The sequence below is a fragment of the Pelodiscus sinensis genome, chromosome 6 (genome assembly GCF_052426305.1).
Source record: "Pelodiscus sinensis isolate ZL-2025 chromosome 6, ASM5242630v1, whole genome shotgun sequence".
Taxonomy (NCBI): Eukaryota; Metazoa; Chordata; order Testudines; family Trionychidae; genus Pelodiscus; species Pelodiscus sinensis.
Window position 1 is genome coordinate 6,953,838 of NC_143057.1, and position 19,850 is coordinate 6,973,687.

The 19,850-nt window shown below is 49.0% G+C and overlaps 1 protein-coding gene across 2 annotated transcripts in view; it reads left to right on the forward strand.

Moving 5' to 3' along the window:
- The first annotated feature begins 1,043 nt into the window (after nt 1-1,043).
- RAD23B (RAD23 nucleotide excision repair protein B) overlaps nt 1,044-19,850 on the forward strand; it is a 43,555-nt gene continuing 24,748 nt past the window's right edge. The window contains exon 1 of one of the 2 annotated variants that reach the window (XM_089779162.1): nt 1,044-1,244. In XM_089779162.1, coding sequence (XP_089635288.1) covers nt 1,179-1,244 — 66 coding nt within the window. In that variant the 5' untranslated portion in view covers nt 1,044-1,178. The remainder of the gene's footprint in view (nt 1,245-19,850) is intronic. The other variant, XM_075931374.2, reaches the window with a different exon arrangement.

Below are 19,850 nucleotides of genomic sequence, written 5' to 3' on the forward strand. Positions count from 1 at the left end.
CAGCCCCCCCCCCATCTCCCCATAATCCCCTCCCCTCCCCCAATCCCAGCCCCCCATCTGCCCATAATCCCCAACCCCTCCCCCAATCCCAGCCCCCCCCAACCCCTCCCCTCCCCATCCCCAATCCCCTCCCCTCCCCCAATCCCAGCCCCCCATCTGCCCATAATCCCCAACCCCTCCCCCAATCCCAGCCCCCCATCTCCCCATAATCCCATCCCCTCCCCCAATCCCAGCCCCCATCTCCCCATAATCCCCTCCCCTCCCCCAATTCCAGCCCCCCTCCCCCCCCATCTGCCCATAATCCCCTCCCCCCCTCCCCAATCCCAGCCCCCCATCTCCCCATAATCCCCTCCCCTCCCCCAATCCCAGCCCCCATCTGCCCATAATCCCCTCCCCTCCCCCAATCCCAGCCCCCCATCTGCCCATAATCCCCTCCCCTCCCCCAATCCCAGCCCCCCATCTGCCCATAATCCCCTCCCCTCCCCAATCCCAGCCCCCCATCTCCCCATAATCCCCAACCCCTCCCCCAATCCCAGCCCTTCCATCTCCCCATAATCCCCAACCCCTCCCCCAATCCCAGCCCCCATCTCCCCATAATCCCCAACCCCTCCCCCAATCCCAGCCCCCATCTCCCCATAATCCCCTCCCCTCCCCCAATCCCAGCCCCCATCTCCCCATAATCCCCAACCCCCCCTACTCTTCCCCCTCCCCCCCCGCAACCGACCCCCCAGCAGCCCCCACTCCCAACGCCTCCCTATCCCCCCGCCCACTCCCCAAATCCCAGCCCCACAACCGAACCCCTCCCCCCCCCATTCCCACTTCCCCCTTCGCTCCTCCCCCGCCCGCGCCGAATTCCGCCCCGCACATGCGCCCCAGGCCGCCGGCCTCCCGCGCGTGCGCAGGGGGAGCGTGTCCCTGCGCCTCCCCGCTCCCTCCTGGTGTCTTGTGCAGGGGGCTGCGGAGGCGAGTCATGATGGCGGCGGCCAGGCCGTGAGGCGCGCGAGAGCTGCCTCCGCCCGCCCGCACGCGCGCCCCCGCCCCCCTCCCGCGCGCCCAGCCGAGCGAGCGGCGCCCCCCCCCTCCCCCGCGCGCCGGGGCCGAGGCAGCGCGAGCGGGTCCGGGAGGCGCAGGCCGCGAGCGCGGGGCGGCCGGGCCGGGCCCCGGGGCGCGGCCTCGCCATGCAGATCACCCTGAAAACCCTGCAGCAGCAGACCTTCCGCATCGACATCGACCCCGAGCACACGGTGCGCCCGCCCGGCGGGGGGGGAGGGGTAAGGGGGTGAGGGAGGGAGGGAGGGAGGGGGCTGGGGTAAGGGGGGTGAGCATGGGGGCGTGAGGGAGGGGGCTGGGGAAGGGGGTTGAGCATGGGGGGGTGAGGGAGGGGGCTGGGGTAAGGGGGTTGAGCATGGGGGGGTGAGGGAGGGGGCTGGGGTAAGGGGGTTGAGCATGGGGGGGTGAGGGAGGGGGCTGGGGTAAGGGGGTTGAGCATGGGGGGGTGAGGGAGGGGGCTGGGGTAAGGGGGTTGAGCATGGGGGTGAGGGAGGGGGCTGGGGTAAGGGGGTTGAGCATGGGGGGTGGGGAGGGGGCTGGGGTGGGGGGGGGGGCTGGGGTAAGGGGGTGAGGGAGGGGGCTGGGGTAAGGGGGTTGGGCGTGGGGGAGTGAGGGAGGGGGTTGAGCATGGAGGGTGAGGGAGGGGGCTGGGGTAAGAGGGGGTTAGGTTGAGGAAGGGGTTGGGTAAGGGGGATTAGGGTGAGGGAGGGGGTTGAGCATGGGGGGTGAGGGAGGGGGCTGGGGTAAGAGGGGTTTAGGGTGAAGAAGGGGTTGGGGTAAGGGGGGTGAGGGAGGAGGTTGGGGTAAGGGGGTTGGGCATGGGGGAGTGAGGGAGGGGGGTTGGGCGTGGGGAAGTGAGGGAGGGGGTTGAGCATGGAGGGTGAGGGAGGGGGCTGGGGTAAGAGGGGGTTAGGTTGAGGAAGGGGTTGGGTAAGAGGGGATTAGGGTGAGGGAGGGGGTTGGGGTAAGGGGGTTGAGCATGGGGGGTGAGGGAGGGGGCTGGGGTAAGAGGGGTTTAGGGTGAAGAAGGGGTTGGGGTAAGGGGGTTGGGCATGGGGGGTGAGGGAGGAGGTTGGGTTAAGAGGGGTTAGGGTAAGGAAGGCGTTGGGGTAAGGGGGTTGGGCATGGGGGGGTGAGGAAGGGGGTTGGGTATGAGGGGAAGGGGGGGAGGTTAGCTGCAGCCCCAGCTTGTGTGTGGTGGTGACGACCCTTTCTGCAGGGCTTGGGTATCTGTGGGTGGCATTGGGGTGACTAGAGCACTTCTGCTGGGTGAGGCTGCCTGCGTTGGGAGGCTCAGGAAGGGGCCTGTGTATGTCTGTGGGGTTGGTGAATGCGTGGAGACTATTGGCTGCTCAGGGGTGCAGGTTATTGTGTCTACTTCTCTTCTGTGAAGGGAGTATTTTGGGAGTGGTTACTGGTTCTGCTGGGTGTGAATGGAGATACACAAGCTTCTGCTACAGGAGGCGGGGTGTGTGTTGGGGTGTGTCTGATTTTACTAGCCTTTTTGACATTAGTTGTAGTGACTGCTCTTTAGTGGGGGTGTGTAAGTGGGGTAAATCTACTGACTACTCTAGTGAGTGCTTCTCTGCAAGATGCTGGGGGACAGATGTTATTGCAAAGTCCAGTTCATATGGGAATAGTGTGTGTGACTAAGAGGAAGATTAGGTACTTAGTGCACTTCCAAAATTGGAGGGGGACTAGGTGCCCTTTCAAAGAGGAGTGTGGATGCAGCCTTTTGGAGCTAGTTTCCCCGTGTTATACCAATCCTGATGCCATCTAACACCCCATTTGGATTGTAGTGGATCTTTTCCAGTCCTTGCCCATTAGGACTGAGCAATGAAACCATGACTCTGCCTTACTATTTCCCTAGGCCTGATTGTTTAAACACCCTCCCCCCAAAGTAAAAGAAAAAATGGAGTGTTGTGAAGGGTGGCTGCAGCCAGCTCACAAGGGTGATTGGGTCTAGACAAGTTGGCTGAGGGAGAATGTCTAATTTAAATGTACACAGTAGAGTCCTTCATAAGCTTAAAACACTAGCCTTTATAATTAATCCCTACACGGAGAGCTGCCTTCTCTTTTTATTCCCTTTCTCCCCTGCTCATCATATTGAGTGATTTGGAGCAACTCTGAGGTCCTAGGAAACCTCTGCAAGGAGCAGATTAGGGGAGTAGGTTTGCCAGCTAGACAAGCTGTGTGTGCATTTGAGACTATAGAAGTACAGTATTGGCTAGGTGTTGGAGGATGGGGAAGAAGAATGGTTTCTTCAGTTGCTAAATATTGGATCACTGTAGAGATGTAACTGAGCAAAGAACTTCCTCTAGTAAATTAGGGGTTTTGCATACATACAATGATGGAGTAAATTATGGCTGACTATGCAAATATTTTTGGGCATATTGTGTCTCATGAAACTATGATGTTGGTAACTGCAGCAATAAGATTGGCATATTAAACTAGCAAATTCAGGAAAAAATTGTGGGAAAAGTATGCTAAACATTAAAACAGCTTGATGATACAGTTGTAATGCCAACTTTATAAAAAGCATGCTCATGAGACCTATGTTAAAAACTAAAATCAGTTTAAATTACCAAATCCTTTAAAACAGTCTGTTAATTTAGTTTTCAAAGCAGTTTTATTGGTTGCATATTAACTATAAAGGACCCTTTTCAAAATTAGACCGAAAGGAAAGTGTACTAGGGCCTAAACCAAATGTTAGACTTACGTTTTGTTGAATCAAAATGTGTTAACTCCTGGGAGTTTATGAAACATTACATGTAGTCAATTCAGTATTTCCAAGTGCTCAACGCTAAAGGTAAGTTTCATTATTTGGCGCACTGCCCTATACTGAGACATGGCCAAAAGTATCTAAGATAGGCCCAGGAAACTTGTGCTTTAAATCTCCTACTATTCTAGAAATTTCTGGTCACTTTTTAAACTTTCTTTTGTAAGTCAAGCTTAAAAGAACAAGCAAACAAAAACTGATGTTGAGTGCAAAATAAGAAACATTACATATTGTCACTAGAAGTAGGCAACCATCAAAAGTAAGGAAAATATTTAAGTATACTTTCTACTGAGGATCTAGAACAACATACTTCATTTTTGTTTTGTATTAAAACAACCACAAAAATTATGTAACAATTTCAGCATTTTGCAGGAACTACTGACAATATTATCCATGTCAAAGCAAAGGTTCTCATAACCAAGTGATTTAATGTTGTTTCTATGGTCTCGAGTTAGATATTGGTGTGTTTTTGTTCTTTAAGACTTCGCGTGGTCTCAACTTGCACTTTCGAATTACTAGACTTGAAGCAGGGAACTGTCTTGTATCCATGGAAGTACACTTATGAATTTATCAGATAGAAACTGGAAAACATCTAATCAGCTACAATACTTGAGTTAAGAAAGTTCTGGGTGGAGAAGTTCTGTATTGTCTGAGTTGGGGGAAAATACTTGCCACACTTTATACTGGCCTCTGAATTTTGGGCAGTACATTTTTGGAACAAATGTGCAGAGATCATATTTACACCTCTTTATGGAAAATTGTTTTGCCAGTTGGAGCAATCTTAGTGTTTTAAGGTTTGCTGCCTGAATACTTATAATGCATTCTGGCTGGTTCAGGACAGACAAAATCATTTGTTTATGTAGTAGTGCTCCTGTTTACTGCCAATATTTGATTGCAATGGTGAATGCATTCTTGAGGACTACCTGAAACTTTTGCAGTACTGTCTAGTAAAGGAGCTCTTACTTGTGGCTGAAAGGCAGTCATGACAATCCAAAGTTGTAGACTTGGAAAGGTTTTATGTTGTTGGGAATAGGGATGTCAGTGAGTAGTCGACTAGATGATTAACCGATAAACTGGGGATTATCGGTTAATCTTCCCAACTACATGTATTCCCCTCCCAAAAAGGCCGTTCTCCCCCCCCCCCGCACCAGCTCAGGGGTGTTGCCTGCCTCCCTCCCCATGCTGTTACCTCTATCAGAAGCAGCAGCTTGTGGAGAGATGGGGGGGAGGAAACAGGGGAGGCTGCTCTGCATCCTGTGGAGCAGCCTCTCTCCGCAGCGAGCCTCAGCTTGCCGCAGGTAGAGGCTGCTTAATGGCAGCAGCCCCTGTCCACAGGGATCCCAGCTTGCTGCACACAGAGGCTATTCCATATCCTGCTGAATAGCCTCTGTGGGACACTTGGACCCCCCCATAGACACGGTGCTACTCCCAACTTGCACTGCAGCGTGAGGAGCTGATAGAGGCAGCAGCGCAGAGTGGCAGGGGGCTCCCTGGGACTGGACCTGAAGTGTACTGACTGCCACCCCTGCGGACTATTGAATAGTTGTGTAACTGCAAAGATTTTGTGCGGGTACACGACTCTTTGGTTACCTGATATCTAATGTCCCTAGTTGGGAATGCCAGGATCGGGGGTGGGGAACCTTTTTTGGCTAGGGGGCCGCTAACCTGCAGAAAAATGGAACAGAGGCTACACAAGTGAGAAGCCCCCCCGCCCCAAGCCGCGAAGTGCACGCACACAAAACCCCTTGATGAGAGATTCTTTTTTGTTTAGTACTTCAGTGTGATGACCGAGTTTGCTTTTCTTTGCTGGGGTTCTGGGGCTTGCTCGGCCGCAGCTTCCCCTTCCCTTTACCCAGCATCCCGCACTGGAAAGGGTCTCTGGGGTTTGCCCAGCTGTGGCCATCTCATCCTCCCTTTTCCCAGCATCCATGCTAGGAAGAGATTTGGGGGCTGCCTCAGCTGGGGCCTCCCCTTCCCTCCCACTCGTTCAGGTGGCTCTCCTTCCCTCCTGCCCACCACCTTACCTGATTTTAGGAAGTGTTGCTGGCAGCATCTGGGTGGGGCTGGATACTGCAGGAAGCAGCTGCCTGGCGTGGCTCTTTGCTGCAAGCACCCCAGGCAGGAAAGGGCCTCCTGCTGTTTCCCTGTGCCACCTGGGCACCTGGAGTGATTCTGTGCAGCAAGCACTCGGCAGGGAAGGGGATTCTGTTGTTTCCCTGCTGCTGCCCGGTGCAGCTGTTGGTGGTGAGCGCTGAAGCAAGGAAGGGACTCTGGCACTTGCTGTGCTTCTGCCTGTCTGCCAGGTGTGGCTGCCCCCTCTGGCCACCTCACTAGCACATGCTTTCACCTTCATGCAGGACAAGAAGCTGTAAGTGTTTGTCCTGGTGCTGCAGGTGAAGCTGGGGTGAGGTCAGCGTTGTGCCTCCTCTGAACCCCCAGTGGGCTGTCTTGAATTGTCTTTGGCTCCCGAGCCATAGATTCCCTACTCCTGGCCTAGACCAAGGTGTAGTGGATGTAGCCCAGGAATAGCATGTTTCTAAATATACAGCAGTGTTGGGCAAAATGTTCTTAAGCTTCCCTAATGTGTTGAATACCAGCCTCAATAATTAACCTTGTTATGTTTAACTTACGTTTTACTTTGCCGTTGAATTAAATCTCTCATTCCAAGCTGAGAGAGATGCCAAAAATGTCATTTTTCTTACAACAGGATCTAGTTAACATTGCCTGTGTTCTTCTGTGCAAGCACTTTTCTGGGAATGCCTCTGTTTTGAGAAATGCCTTTTTAAAAAAAGTTGCAGAAGCTATTTTAAAAAACAATGTGCGCACAAAATTTAATTTTAGCAATAGAATGTAAATATAACTAATATGTGTACACATCAAAAACCCCTCTTCAATAACATATCTGAGGTGATAACATGCAACTTTAGCCTCTCAAATTTTAGCATTACGACATCTGCTTGAGAAGTGGGTTCTAACAAAGAAGGAATCCGGGACAAGAAGCAGGTTCCACTGAAGTTATAATGGGAGGAGGAAGGGAAAAACAGCAGGATAGTGTTTGTTGTGTGCAGGTCTTCATTGAGTCAACATCTATAGTGCTCTCTCTTTTGGAGAGTGGTAGGAAGAATCATTCTACTCAAGCAGGGAAGGTAAGGGATACTTTGAGGGATAGGGGAGTAAGGCAGCAGTTTTACAGTGAAACATGGGTAAAAATGTCAGAGCAGCACAGAGTAAGTAAAATCTGACAAATCAGATGTTGTATCTGATGATCATCAGTATATATTATGGGGGGGAACTTAACTCGGGCTCTGTTCTGAGGACACTTGGTAAGGTAAAATCTGTGAATCAGATAATGATACTAATTCATATAATCTTTTGGGTGGTTGAAACTTTACAAGTAGATTTATATACAAGTTTGAGACAGATTGCCTCCATCTGCTTCAAATCTATTCAGTATTTCAGAAGCTTTTTTGAAGACCGTTTAAGAACAGTTAATGAAGTGTGAAGACCACAGCTCTTAAAAGCACACTCCTACCCTAACTGAAGTCAGTGGCAATTTTGCCATTGGAATGGACAGGAGTGGCTTTAAGTCCTACAGTCTTGATTTTTGAGGCAGGTAGAATTTTGCTAACTTTATTCTTGAATAAGTGAGCAGGTCTACAATACAAGTACTACAGTGACACAGATGCAGGAGCATCACCGTCATGCAGGGATGTGAACGTTAGCTGATAAGCATCACCCTTAACGGTGATGCTTACTTGCAGGGCTTGACAAAGCATTGAATCTACTCGCCCGTGGCAAGTAGATTTCAGCCGGGCGCCCCGTTTGTTTCTGGCACACGCATGTGCAATATGGGTCTTGCACATGCGCAGTGCGGGGCTGGCGAGTGGCTTTCGCCGCCATTCATCAGTCCCTGCTTGCTTGGATACTGGATAACCCGCTTCCAGTACCGGGCGGGATCCTGCTAAGTTGGTTAACCGTTAGGCTAACCTAACATTTAACCGATTAAATGGGATTTTACGTCCCTACTAGACTCTTGGGGTACGTCTACACAACAGGGCTAAACGTGAAATAAGCTATGCAGCTTGAGCTATGCTAACTGCGTAGCTTAAGTCAAAATAAGCAGTTAAGTCTACACAGCAGTTATTTCAAAACAGAGCAGTCTTCCCCCCAACTTCCCTTACTCCTCATACATTGAGGGTTACAGGAGTCAGAGTAAGAAGCCCTTTATTTTGAAATAATGGGCTTGCTGTGTAGACATGCACTACTGCTGTGTGGACAGAGCCTTAATGACAGCAGGAGTTAGCTAGGTTGATTTAAATTTTAGGTCAAGCCTAAGGTTTGGAAGTGTCCCTGTTCTTCCATTCATCTACCGTATTTTCCGGCATATAGGGCGACTGGGCGTATAAGACGACCCCCTATCTTTTTAATTAAAAGATAGGGTTTCATCTTATACCCCAGCGCCCTTCCGCCTCCTTTGCTCCCGGTGTCCCTGGTCTGCTGGAGATGGTCCCCAGCAGACCAGAGGCACCGGGAGCAAAGCCGCCAGGAGCGCCTGGGCTCCCCCCCGCCGGAGCCCCTCCGCGGCTTTGAAAGCCTCGGGGGAAGCCGGCGGCTGGGCATCCCAGGCGCGCATGGGCTGCCCGCCCGCCGGAGCCCCTCCGCGGCTTTGAAAGCCTCGGGGGAAGCCGGCGGGGGGGCATCCCAGGCGCGCATGGGCTGCCCGCCCGCCGGAGCCCCTCCGCGGCTTTCAAAGCCGCGGAGGGGCTCCGGCGGGCGGGCAGCCCATGCGCGCCTGGGATGCCCCGCCGCCGGCTTCCCCCAAGGCTTTCAAAGCCGCGGAGGGGCTCCGGCGGCGGGGCATCCGGCGTACAAGACGACCCCCGATTTTTGGGGGATGTTTTTTAACTTCAGAGGTCGTCTTGTACGCCGGAATATACGGTATGTTAACTTGTCACTAGCTCTTTTCTGAATATTGTCACCACCTTGCAGTGCTATAGGCTGGGTCTATGCTGGGGCGAAAGTTGACCTAAGATATGCAACTGAAGCTACCTGAATAGCATAGCTGGAGTTGGCGAACTTTAGGTCAAATTTCCATGGTATCCCCACTATAGGAGATTTATGGGAGAAACTCTCTCGTTGACTTCCCTTACACCTCTCATCTGGATTTCAAGAGTGGGTAGAAGGAAAAGCAGCTGGTGTGTACGGGCAGGAAGAAAAAGCGAAAGATCAGCCTCCTTCAAACACATTAAACTGTCAGGCCTAAAAGTGGGCACAAAAATTAAAATGCTGGATTCTCTATAATGTAGAGTTGCCATCTCTTCTTTCTTAGACTTGTATCACCTGCTTCGCAAGCCAAACCTTTTCTCACAACTTTCTAGTAGCAAGAAAGATCCCTTTGTTTAGGTATAGATATGGATCTAAAAATTGAACTTCTGTGAGGAACAGTCGAAAGGCATTCTTCTTTCTGAACACCTGTTTTTGTCCTTTCTGGCCATCTCTATCCCACAGATGTGGTTCATTCACAAATGACTTTTTTAGCGTGTTATCAGAAACACAAGAATCATCTACCTGCAATGGGACTACCGTATTTTCCGGCGTATAGGGCGACTGGGTGTATAAGACGACCCCCTATCTTTTTAATTAAAAGATAGGGTTTCATCTTATACCCCAGCGCCCCTCCGCCTCCTTTGCTCCCGGTGTCCCTGGTCTGCTGGAGATGGTCCCCAGCAGACCAGAGGCACCGGGAGCAAAGCCGCCAGGAGCGCCTTAGCTGCCCCCCCCCCCCCCCCGCCGGAGCCCCTCCGCGGCTTTGAAAGCCTCGGGGGAAGCCGGCGGCGGGGCATCCCAGGCGCGCATGGGCTGCCCCCCCGCCGGAGCCCCTCCGCGGCTTTGAAAGCCTCGGGGGAAGCCGGCGGGGGGGCATCCCAGGCGCGCATGGGCTGCCCCCCCGCCGGAGCCCCTCCGCGGCTTTGAAAGCCTCGGGGGAAGCCGGCGGCGGGGCATCCCAGGCGCGCATGGGCTGCCCCCCCGCCGGAGCCCCTCCGCGGCTTTGAAAGCCTCGGGGGAAGCCGGCGGGGGGGCATCCCAGGCGCGCATGGGCTGCCCCCCCGCCGGAGCCCCTCCGCGGCTTTGAAAGCCTCGGGGGAAGCCGGCGGGGGGGCAGCCCATGCGCGCCTGGGATGCCCCCCCGCCGGCTTCCCCCGAGGCTTTCAAAGCCGCGGAGGGGCTCCGGCGGGGGCGCAGCCCATGCGCGCCTGGGATGCCCCGCCGCCGGCTTCCCCCGAGGCTTTCAAAGCCGCGGAGGGGCTCCGGCGGGGGGGCAGCACATGCGCGCCTGGGATGCCCCCCCGCCGGCTTCCCCCGAGGCTTTCAAAGCCGCGGAGGGGCTCCGGCGGGGGCGCAGCCCATGCGCGCCTGGGATGCCCCGCCGCCGGCTTCCCCCGAGGCTTTCAAAGCCGCGGAGGGGCTCCGGCGGCGGGGCATCCGGCGTACAAGACGACCCCCGATTTTTGGGGGATGTTTTTTAACATCAGAGGTCGTCTTGTACGCCGGAATATACGGTAATGTTTTTCCTCCAAAGCACCAGTCTCTTTCTAGGCAAGAAGGTGTGCTTACATGTCCTTCATCTCTGATGTCTTTTATCACTTTTCAGTGGCATGTGGCCACTGAAAAGTCATGTGGCATCCCTTTTCCCTTCTAAGGGATGGTTGCATTGTTCCTGTAACTGCTACTGCATGAATCCCCAGTATTTCAGATATAACAAACAATTTTGTAGGTCCACATTGTGATGTATCTATATAATATTAGTTAGTTCAAACTGGCATTTCATGCCAGTGGAAATGGTATGAACCCACAATCCCAGGCTCTGCTGGGATTCTCTTAATGAAGATTTATGGAATACAATATATTTATATTAAATGCCACAAAACGCTGAGAAGGATTAGAAAACCAAAGACACCTGGATTATATCCTTCCCTAGCCTGAGAACTCACTGTGGTTGTAAGACTGGAAGCAAATAGAATTTCCAAAGCAAGATCTCTCTCCCGCCTCCCCCCCCCCCCCAAAAAAAAAAAAGTTTGCCCACACATCTTCATTTGGAGGAAACCATGATAAATTATAAAGCAAAAAATTATACTAAATGTTGATTCTAAGAGCACAGAATTTTGAAGCTACTATTTTTGCAATCGTCCATTGATCATCAAGATAGGGATGTAAAATCTGGTGTAATTGGTTAACTGGCTGCAAGTGAAGTTTAACCTGTTAACGGTGACAGGAGGCATGCTATGGCTGGGCTCTGCAGGCAGGTTGCTTCTCCAGTCTGCCCTAACAGCCTTTGTCCACAGTTGGCTCTGTGGGGCTGGAACAGCCCCCTTCCGATGGTAAACAGGGAGCTGCTCCAGCCCCCACTGGTTAACCTTTCACATCCCTACACATAACTCTTCTCTAACCTTATGTGCTTACACCTCTATTAATTTTTGTATTCCTACTTTAATTGTAGTAATAGAACTTTAAACAAAATCCAAAATGGATAGTTTATTTTGTGTTGTATTCCTTTCAATGATCACACCTTTCTTTGGATGAAGTTCAGAGCACCAGCAGTCAACTATCTAAGGGTATGTCTACACTACAAAGTTAGTTCGAACTAACGGACGTTAGTTCGAACTAACTTTAATAGGTGCTACACTAGCGCTCCGCTAGTTCGAATTTGAATCGAACTAGCGGAGCGCTTAGTTCGAACTAGGTAAACCTCATTTTACGAGGACTAACGCCTAGTTCGAACTAGCTAGTTCGAACTAAGGGCTGTGTAGCCCTTTAGTTCGAACTAGTGGGAGGCTAGCCCTCCCCAGGTTTCCCTGGTGGCCACTCTGGCCAACACCAGGGAAACTCTATGCCCCCCTCCCGGCCCCGGACCCCTTAAAGGGGCACGGGCTGGCTACGGTGCCCGTGCCAGGTGCAAGCCTGCCAGCACCCAGCCAGCAGACCCTGCACCTGGCACGGCACAGAGCCACCCACCCGATGCCCCCCAGCCCACCCCCTCTTGCCGGGACCAGGCTGGCGGCTCCCGGGAGCTTGCCCTGGACCGCAAGAGGCGGGCACCTTCCTGGGCTAGTGCGGACATCGTGGACCTGGTCCACGATCTCCGCACTAGGCACAGGAAAGTGGCTGTCTAGGGCAGGAGAGCTGCCAGCCTGGCCACCCAGGAGCAGGTGTGCATGAAAATCAAGGGGGTCCACTGAGACCCCCGACACTGAGCCCTGAGCTTACAATGGCCGTACTGGGTCAGACCAAAGGTCCATCTAGCCCAGTAGCCTGTCTGCCAACAGCGGCCAACCCTAGGGACCCTGGAGGGGATGGACCGAAGACAATGACCAAGCCATTTGTCTCGTGCCATCCCTCTCCAGCCTTCCGCAAACTTTGGGCAGGGACACCACTCCTACCCTCTGGCTAATAGGACTCCATGGACCCAACCTCCATCACTTGATCTCACTTCCCTTTCAACTCTGTTCCAGTTCTAGCCTTCACAGCCTCCTGCAGCAAGGAGTTCCACAGGTTGACTATTTGCTTTGTCAAGAACAACTTTCTCTTACTAGTTTGAAGCCTGCTACCCATTCCTTTCCTTTGGTGTCCTCTAGTCCTTCTTTATGGGAACTCATGAAGAACTTTTCTGAATGCACCCTCTCCACCCAACCCCTGCTTTTAGAGACCTCTATCCTGTCCCCCCTCCGTCTCCTCTTTTCTAAGCTGAACAGTCCCAGTCTCTGTAGCCTCTCTTCATCTGGGACCTGTTCCCAACCCCTGATCATGTTAGTTGCCCTCCCCTCTCCCAGCCTTTCTCTTCCCCTCTCCCACCTCCTTTTCCCAGTCTCCCCCAGTTTTTTTCAATAAAGACAGAGTCAATGTTGGAAGAAACGTTATCTTTATTTTGTACATCAATAAGAAGAGGGGCTAGGGAAGGGCAAGTGGAAGCAGGTGAGGGAGGAATGGGGTACGAGCCCCCGATGGGGAGGACTGGGCTGGCTCTGCGGGCTTCTGGGGGTGGAAGCTCTCCTGCAGCCCCCCAATTACTCCCTCTCCCCAGATGGCAGCCTGCGGCAAGTGCAGCCGGGCTGATGGCCGAGTGGTGTGATGTGCCCAGTGTGGGCACTCAGGGCACTCCAAGCCAGAACTTCTTTGCAAGCGGGACACCCCTTAGAACTGTGTGTCCGGGGTGGGGGTCGGGACCCTTTAAGCGCAGCCCTCGGCTAGCCTGAGACAGCATCTCCATGCTCTAAGTCCTCCTTTTATGCCCTGCCGGCACTGCTTCCGGCCATCCTTAAGCCCTGTTCAGAGTCCACTCAATGTGGACTTACTAGTTCGAACTAGCAAAACGCTAGTTCGAACTAGTTTTTAGTTCTAGACGCGTTAGTTCGAACTAGCTTAGTTCGAATTAACTAATTCGAACTAAGTTAGTTCGAACTAGCGCTGTAGTGTAGACGTACCCAAGCTTACTTTTCTATACACTTATGTGGGCTGTGTGTTAACAAATACAATAATATTCAATGAATATTTGTTTGCAGAAAAGTCCAGGTAATTGTAGAATATGATTATGGTTTCCATTGCTGTAGTAATTCATGAGGATTTTAAACAGTTGCTACTTAAAGTTAGATATTTATGAATCCGCAGGTCTAAGTAATTTGCATCCCAGAGTTTAGAAAAGCTGGCAGAAGAGTTTGATGAACCCTTAGCAAAAATTAAGAATAAGGTGGAAATCTTGGGAATGTAGATCAGTGCTTTGGAAAATTTACTATAACTTCTTATGATAGGTCCAAACTATCTACCCATATGCACGCAAGGTCTAGCAATTATAAATCCAATTGGATTTCTCCTTTTTCTTCTGTCTTGCTGTGCCATTCCTCCCAAAACTTCCAAGTATTGGGAAGGCAAATAAAAATTCCTGGCAAAATTCTGTCTTGTGTGTCACCTATCACAGATGTCTGAGATACCAAGTCTGTCCCTGCTTTTCTACTGGAAGAAGAAATCTTACACTTGTCTTAGTCTTGACTGCTGGGCTGATAAACCTCTCTTTTTGGAGGGGCCATTTCTCTTTTTAACAGCTCCACTGCTTGTCCTTACTGCTCAGAGCTTTTTCGAGACCGCAGCAGAGTGATGTTGATGTGACTCTTGCTTGTGCGTCTTCATTCCTGTACATAGGGTTTTTCAAAATGAGAATAGAAACTTAAATGTTAGTCTTTCCTTGGTGCTGCTTGAGAAATCTTGGGACAACAGTATTACTGGAGCTGCCTCTCTGCAAACTGGGGGAAGAACTGTGTAAATTTGGTACACGTACAAAAGTATAGCTCCACAGAGAAAAGCCTATAAGCGTTTAAAAAGTGCTTTAATTCTGAAGAAAAGGAGTTTAGTTAATCCCCTCCCCTCTTTGCTGCCATATGCTTAGGGCCCTACCAAATTCACGGGTGTGAAAACTGTATCATGTACTTTGAAATCTGGTCATTCCCCTGATACCTGGTCCCTTGTGTGTTTTTTCTTGTACTTTACGGATTTAACGGGGGAATAACAGAATTTACTTGATCTAGCAGCACTAATATGGGCTGACTTTCAACAGTCAGTATATGGTATCATCGTGCTTGAGAACCAAAAAGTGAGCACTAGTTTGTATTCAAAGGTGAATATGAAAAAAGTGTAAAATGTTTTGGTTTAAATATTTTGTGAACAACCTACCGAACTTATAAGATGGTTGAAAACTTTATATGCTTTGATGAATCCGCTATTCATGTACTTAACAATCCATTTGAACTTAAAGCTGCTGCTGCATTTGTCAACTTGGTGGGTACGTGACCAGTATTCATCACTAAATTTAGCCTGTTGGTTGGATCCTTAGCTTGCCTGAACCAGGTATTAATGGGGCATGTGATGCAAATGCTCATCCATCCACTCCCCCTGCTGTAGTAACTGGATCAGAAGGTGGTAGAAAAAACTAACCAAATGCTCAAGCAAATGGAATTAAATAAAACCAACATCCCTTTGGTTATTACAAAGGTTAAATATTTAAAAGTGGTGATTACTTCAGTGCAGTCTATGAGCTCCACTTAAGAGTTAGTCAGACAGGCCATTAATGTGATGCTTGTCCACAGTGGGTATCTTGCAGTGGTTTAATTGCAGTAGGTAGCAACTCAGTGTAATCGGTCTCTTTTTGAATATACATGGTTTCCTGGGATTCTCGTTGAACTCCATAGTAGAAGTAGAAAATGCACTTTTAAAATCAGTAGTTGACTTATTTACCAAGGATCCATCCTGGAAAGCTCCTGATACTGAATGAGTGCTAATTGTGACAAGGAACATGACCGTTCCCACCAGATTAAACCTTTTGCTTTTAATATGTCAAAGTGATGTTACAAGAAACAAGGGGCCAGTATTTATTTGAGACCTGTGAACAATTTGATGTCACTTTATTTCTGCACAGTCATTACCAAAACTCTGAGACTGGTGACAGTTCAGTTTAAATCAGAGGGTTGGTTAGTGAGAAGCTTATTTTAAGCTTCTAAAGTGGTGTTCTAAGTAGGGGAGAGCAAAAAAATCTATTCAAGCAGTTGTTGCAGACATAGTCTGCAGAGCCATTTGTTACTCTGTATTGTCCCTCACCAGTTGAAAAAAGAAATCCCTGCAGGTGAAAGGTTTCAGCTGAAAGGTGACTTAAAGTTTGGGGGTGGGGCGGAAGAACTGTTCATGGACTCCCAAATTTGTGTTTCACAGCTTGATTATTACTGCACTTTACTGAAACCTGACTAGCTAACTGAACTTTGAAATTTGGTTTGTAAATACTGCTCATTTGGCATGTGCCCAACTACTTTACACATTTTTTTTAAATAAGCTTGCTTTGTAGGTAGGCATCTAAGATTTTATTGGATCCTAATGATACAGTGCTTCCCCCTAAAAAATCAGTGTCTATTTTCTCTGCCTAGACTGACACTTCTGTCACTACTATTTTTAGGCATCTACTGGGTGTAGCGTTTGTACGCTGATGCCTGTAAATCCTTCACATCCTCCACATGAGGGAATTGTGAATCGTGTGGATTTTAGGGTGTTCAAAATCTATGCTTGATTTGTCTGTATGGTATAGGCTTTTGTTTGAAAAGAATGAGTTCCCAGCTGTCAAATACCAAGAGAGCCATCACAAGCAAAAAATACCTGCCCACTAGCTTTGTATTCAGCCAAACAATATATAGAAAAGAACTTGGCTTTATCACCTTCATTAAGCTTTCTGTTATGGGTACAGCCCAATGGGACTATTTAAATGCCAAACTGAGTTAAGCATCAGCAATTTCTCTTATGAAGTTTAGTTTTATTTGTAATGCCATGTTTAAGGTTTTAGAGAGAAAGCTACAATGCAAAAGGTGAAGTGGTAATGTGATAATTTTGTATTATAAATTGAATTTTAAAGAAAAACAAGAATAAAAAGGACATGCTTACTGAGAGTTATTGTAGGGTTGCTTTAGGAGCCTTAACTCTTGCATTTTCTGACTTTCAAGTTTGCAATAAGAGCATTTTTACCTTATATAAACATTCAGTTTATTCAGAGTGTCTTGGTCTTCATACTGTGTAGGTGCAGGTAATAAGGGAGGGAGGAATTTAAAGCGGAGAATACTTTGCTTACTTTATAGCTAGGCTGGGGTCCCCAACGTGGTGCCTGAGGGTGCCGTGGTGCCTGAGGGTGCCATGGCGCCCGCCGGAGCATTTATGTGCGCCCACCTGGCCTGAGCCATTCTTGCGCCCAGCGCATGCGTGGGTGACCAGTGCCTGCCCTCCACCCCAGGCGCACAGCACCCCCAAAAGGTCAGGGACCACTGAGCTAGGCCATTAGAGTGGAGGAAAAACCCACCAGGCCCTAACAAAGAACTAGATTTGTTGCAGACAGAGTGATACGTGGGTGAGGCACTTCTTCTAAAAGCATCAGCATGTAGTTTTTCGGAATGTTTACATTTGCTGATAGTATAGGAATTCTTCCAATTACTTCATCCCCAGTTGGGAACTTGAAGGATTCAAGGACTATTACACATTATATGTTCTACCTTAATTAGTGGTATATGTGAGAGGCAGCACCTCTGTCTGCATGACTCTGCTGGGCTAATCATGAGAGCTATCAGCTGTGGAGGCCAATAGAAACCTTGCTACAGTCCCTCTAAAATTTTGTAGCTGAATGAAACCAGGTAGCTATGAAATAACTTGTGTAAAACCTGCCCCAATGCTTAAGTTAGTTTGACATAGCTACTGAGGATGTCAAATTTAACAATCGAATTAGGGATGTAAAGGACTAGCCAACTATCCGATATGCAAATGCTTTTTGGATAGTCGACTAGTTGTTCCCCCTCCCCCGCCTCTATCAGATGGAGGCAGCAAGGAGGGGGAGAAGATGGGGTACTTAAAAGTGGCAGCGCTGCATAAAGCCTGGGGTCAGCTGCTCCTCGTGGCATTTCAAAGCGGCAGCATGGAGCCCAGGATCAGCTGGGGACTTCCCAGACCACCTTCTCCTCCTCCCTCCCAGACTCTTTGTGGCATTTCAAAGAGGCAGCGCCACGTGGAATGCAGGATCAGCTGGGGGCTGGCCCTGGGCTCCAGGGCGTGCCAGCTTTGAAATGTACAAGAGGAAGTGTAGCATGGAGCCAGCGGCCAGCCCCGGAGTCTTGTGCATTTCAAAACAGAAGCACCCGAGTGGAACCCGGAGTCAGCGGTGCTCCATGCACATTTCAAAGGTGGAACATGGAAGTGCTTATCGACTAGTTAATGAAAATTCCATCGACTACTCAACTAGCAAATTAATCGCTATTTAACATCCCTAAATCCAATAGTCGATGTAATTTGCATTTGATAAGGATGCCTCCAACTCTGAAGTGTAGCAAGAGCCCTACATTTCAAAGGTGGAAGCACCGGAAGCATGGCCAGTGGGGGACTCAAGCAGTTCCCCACTGGCCTTGTGCGCCCTGCTTTTAAATGTACAAGAGTGCTGGGAAGGCTCTTGTACATTTCAGGAGCAAAGCAGGGGAGCTTGCAGGACTCTTGCTACATTGGTAGCTGTACGCAACTGCTAGATTAGGTGTTGTCAAGCTTTGGTGCCTTTGAAAAGGGGTTATGTAGAATGCTTACTCTGCAGGCTGGATGTTTTCCTGGTTGGTAGTGTGCTTTGAGAAGAATGGTTGTAAAGATATGGATGTTTCTTTAGTTGCTCTGCTTGCTTTTCAAATGTGCCGATCAGTTTAAGTGTTCGGTTCTCTCCTAATCTGGTGGTGCTGCTCAGCAATTGGTTTGTGTCATAGCTACTCAAAGATTTAACTTGGTAGCTCTTAGTGAAACCTGAGTTGCTTCATGTTTTTGAGATCAAATGGCTTAATATAAAATTGAGTCATAAGTAAAAACAAACATGATTGATTCTATAATGACAGCCATGACACATGTCTAGTGTTACTCATATGCCTTCTTCAGGCGAGGATTGCCTTGGCTGGATAGCCCAAAAGACCAGAGGAGTTTACAGTTGCAGAACCTAATTATAGCTGGAATGTCTTGAAATAGAATTCAGTTATTTTAGTAGCTGAAGTCTGTTGGTATCTGAACTGAAATACATGTTGTGTGAGAGGTAACAGAGTTGGTAACAGCAGAAAACTCCTCATTCTGGTTTTTTTTTTCCTCAGGGAAACAACCACTTCAGTTTAAAATGATTGTTTCTTTAGGGTGTGATTGGGATCCTTTAAGTTTAGCAAATAAATGTTGGCTGGTCTGGAACTGGCCAAGTTGGGAGGTCCCAGTAAGAGCTCCCCCACCTTAGCTGTCCTATGCCCACCAACTTTTAACTGGTTAAGCAATATAATTTTAATCATTTACCCAGTTAACTATTTTGATCGATATTTACATCCCTCATTTGAGTATTGCATAGAATGGTAATACATTCAGCTGGCAAATAGTTTCTCTTAATTTATGACTACATTTGACCTTGTGCATCCACTTTGATATCTGGGGAGTTGCACAAACATGACTAAAGATAATCTGGACCACAATATCAAAAATTGATGCATCTTGTTTTTAAACTGATGGAAAACTGTAGGCTTGTCTACACAGGAATGTTCAGGAAGATTAAGCCAAATTCAAGGGTGTGAATTTGAAGTGGATTAGTTAAATTTGGATGAACTTTTTTTTCTAGGTATCTTGGCCTTAAGTTTTTCTGAAATTACAGTTCGACTGTTATTATATTGTAATTAAATGTTTCTTACAGCTTTTCTCAAATTACCATCAACTTGTTGTAAACTAATTGTGGAACACTTTAATTTTATATCTTATGGCTCAGTCTAGTCAAAAAATATCAGTGACCCTGGTGTAGAAGAGTGTATTTTGGCCTTGCATCCTATGTGGTTTTGTTGTTTCCATTTTTTTTTAACACCGCCTTTTTGAACTCAGTGTTCCTTATTCAAGTCATTAGAGCTACTTTCCTGCTAAAATTTCAGCCATCGATTGCTCTTATCGGTGAGAATAGCTAGTATATTGATCTAGGTTTTTTCAGCATTTGCACTATTATTGTTAACTTTTGTCACTCGGGGGCGTGAAAAAAATACCCTCCTGGATGGCACAAGTTTTCGCAATGAAAAGTGCTGCAGTGGACAGGGCTTCATTAGCAGGAGCTGCTCTTCCCTCTGCCAGTGAGTGCCCATCATGGGGGTAGTTCTGTTTTATCTCCGGGAGACTAAGAGCAGCTATACTGCGCATCTTACAACAGCTTCATCGTTGTACGCACAGTTAGGGATGTAAATCTCATTTAAAATTATATATGATGATAGTCCCCCCAAATGGGTGGCCAACCAGTTAGAGATAAAGAGCCAAAATAGCGATGGATAGAGTGCAAAGAGCCACGTATAGTAGATTTCCAATAATCCAGCACCTTTGGGACCCAGGGGGTGCTGGATTATCGGATATGCTGGAGTATCAGGAGGTACTCCGGTGAGGGTGAGGGGGCGGGGGCTGTGATGGGTCTGCCAGGACC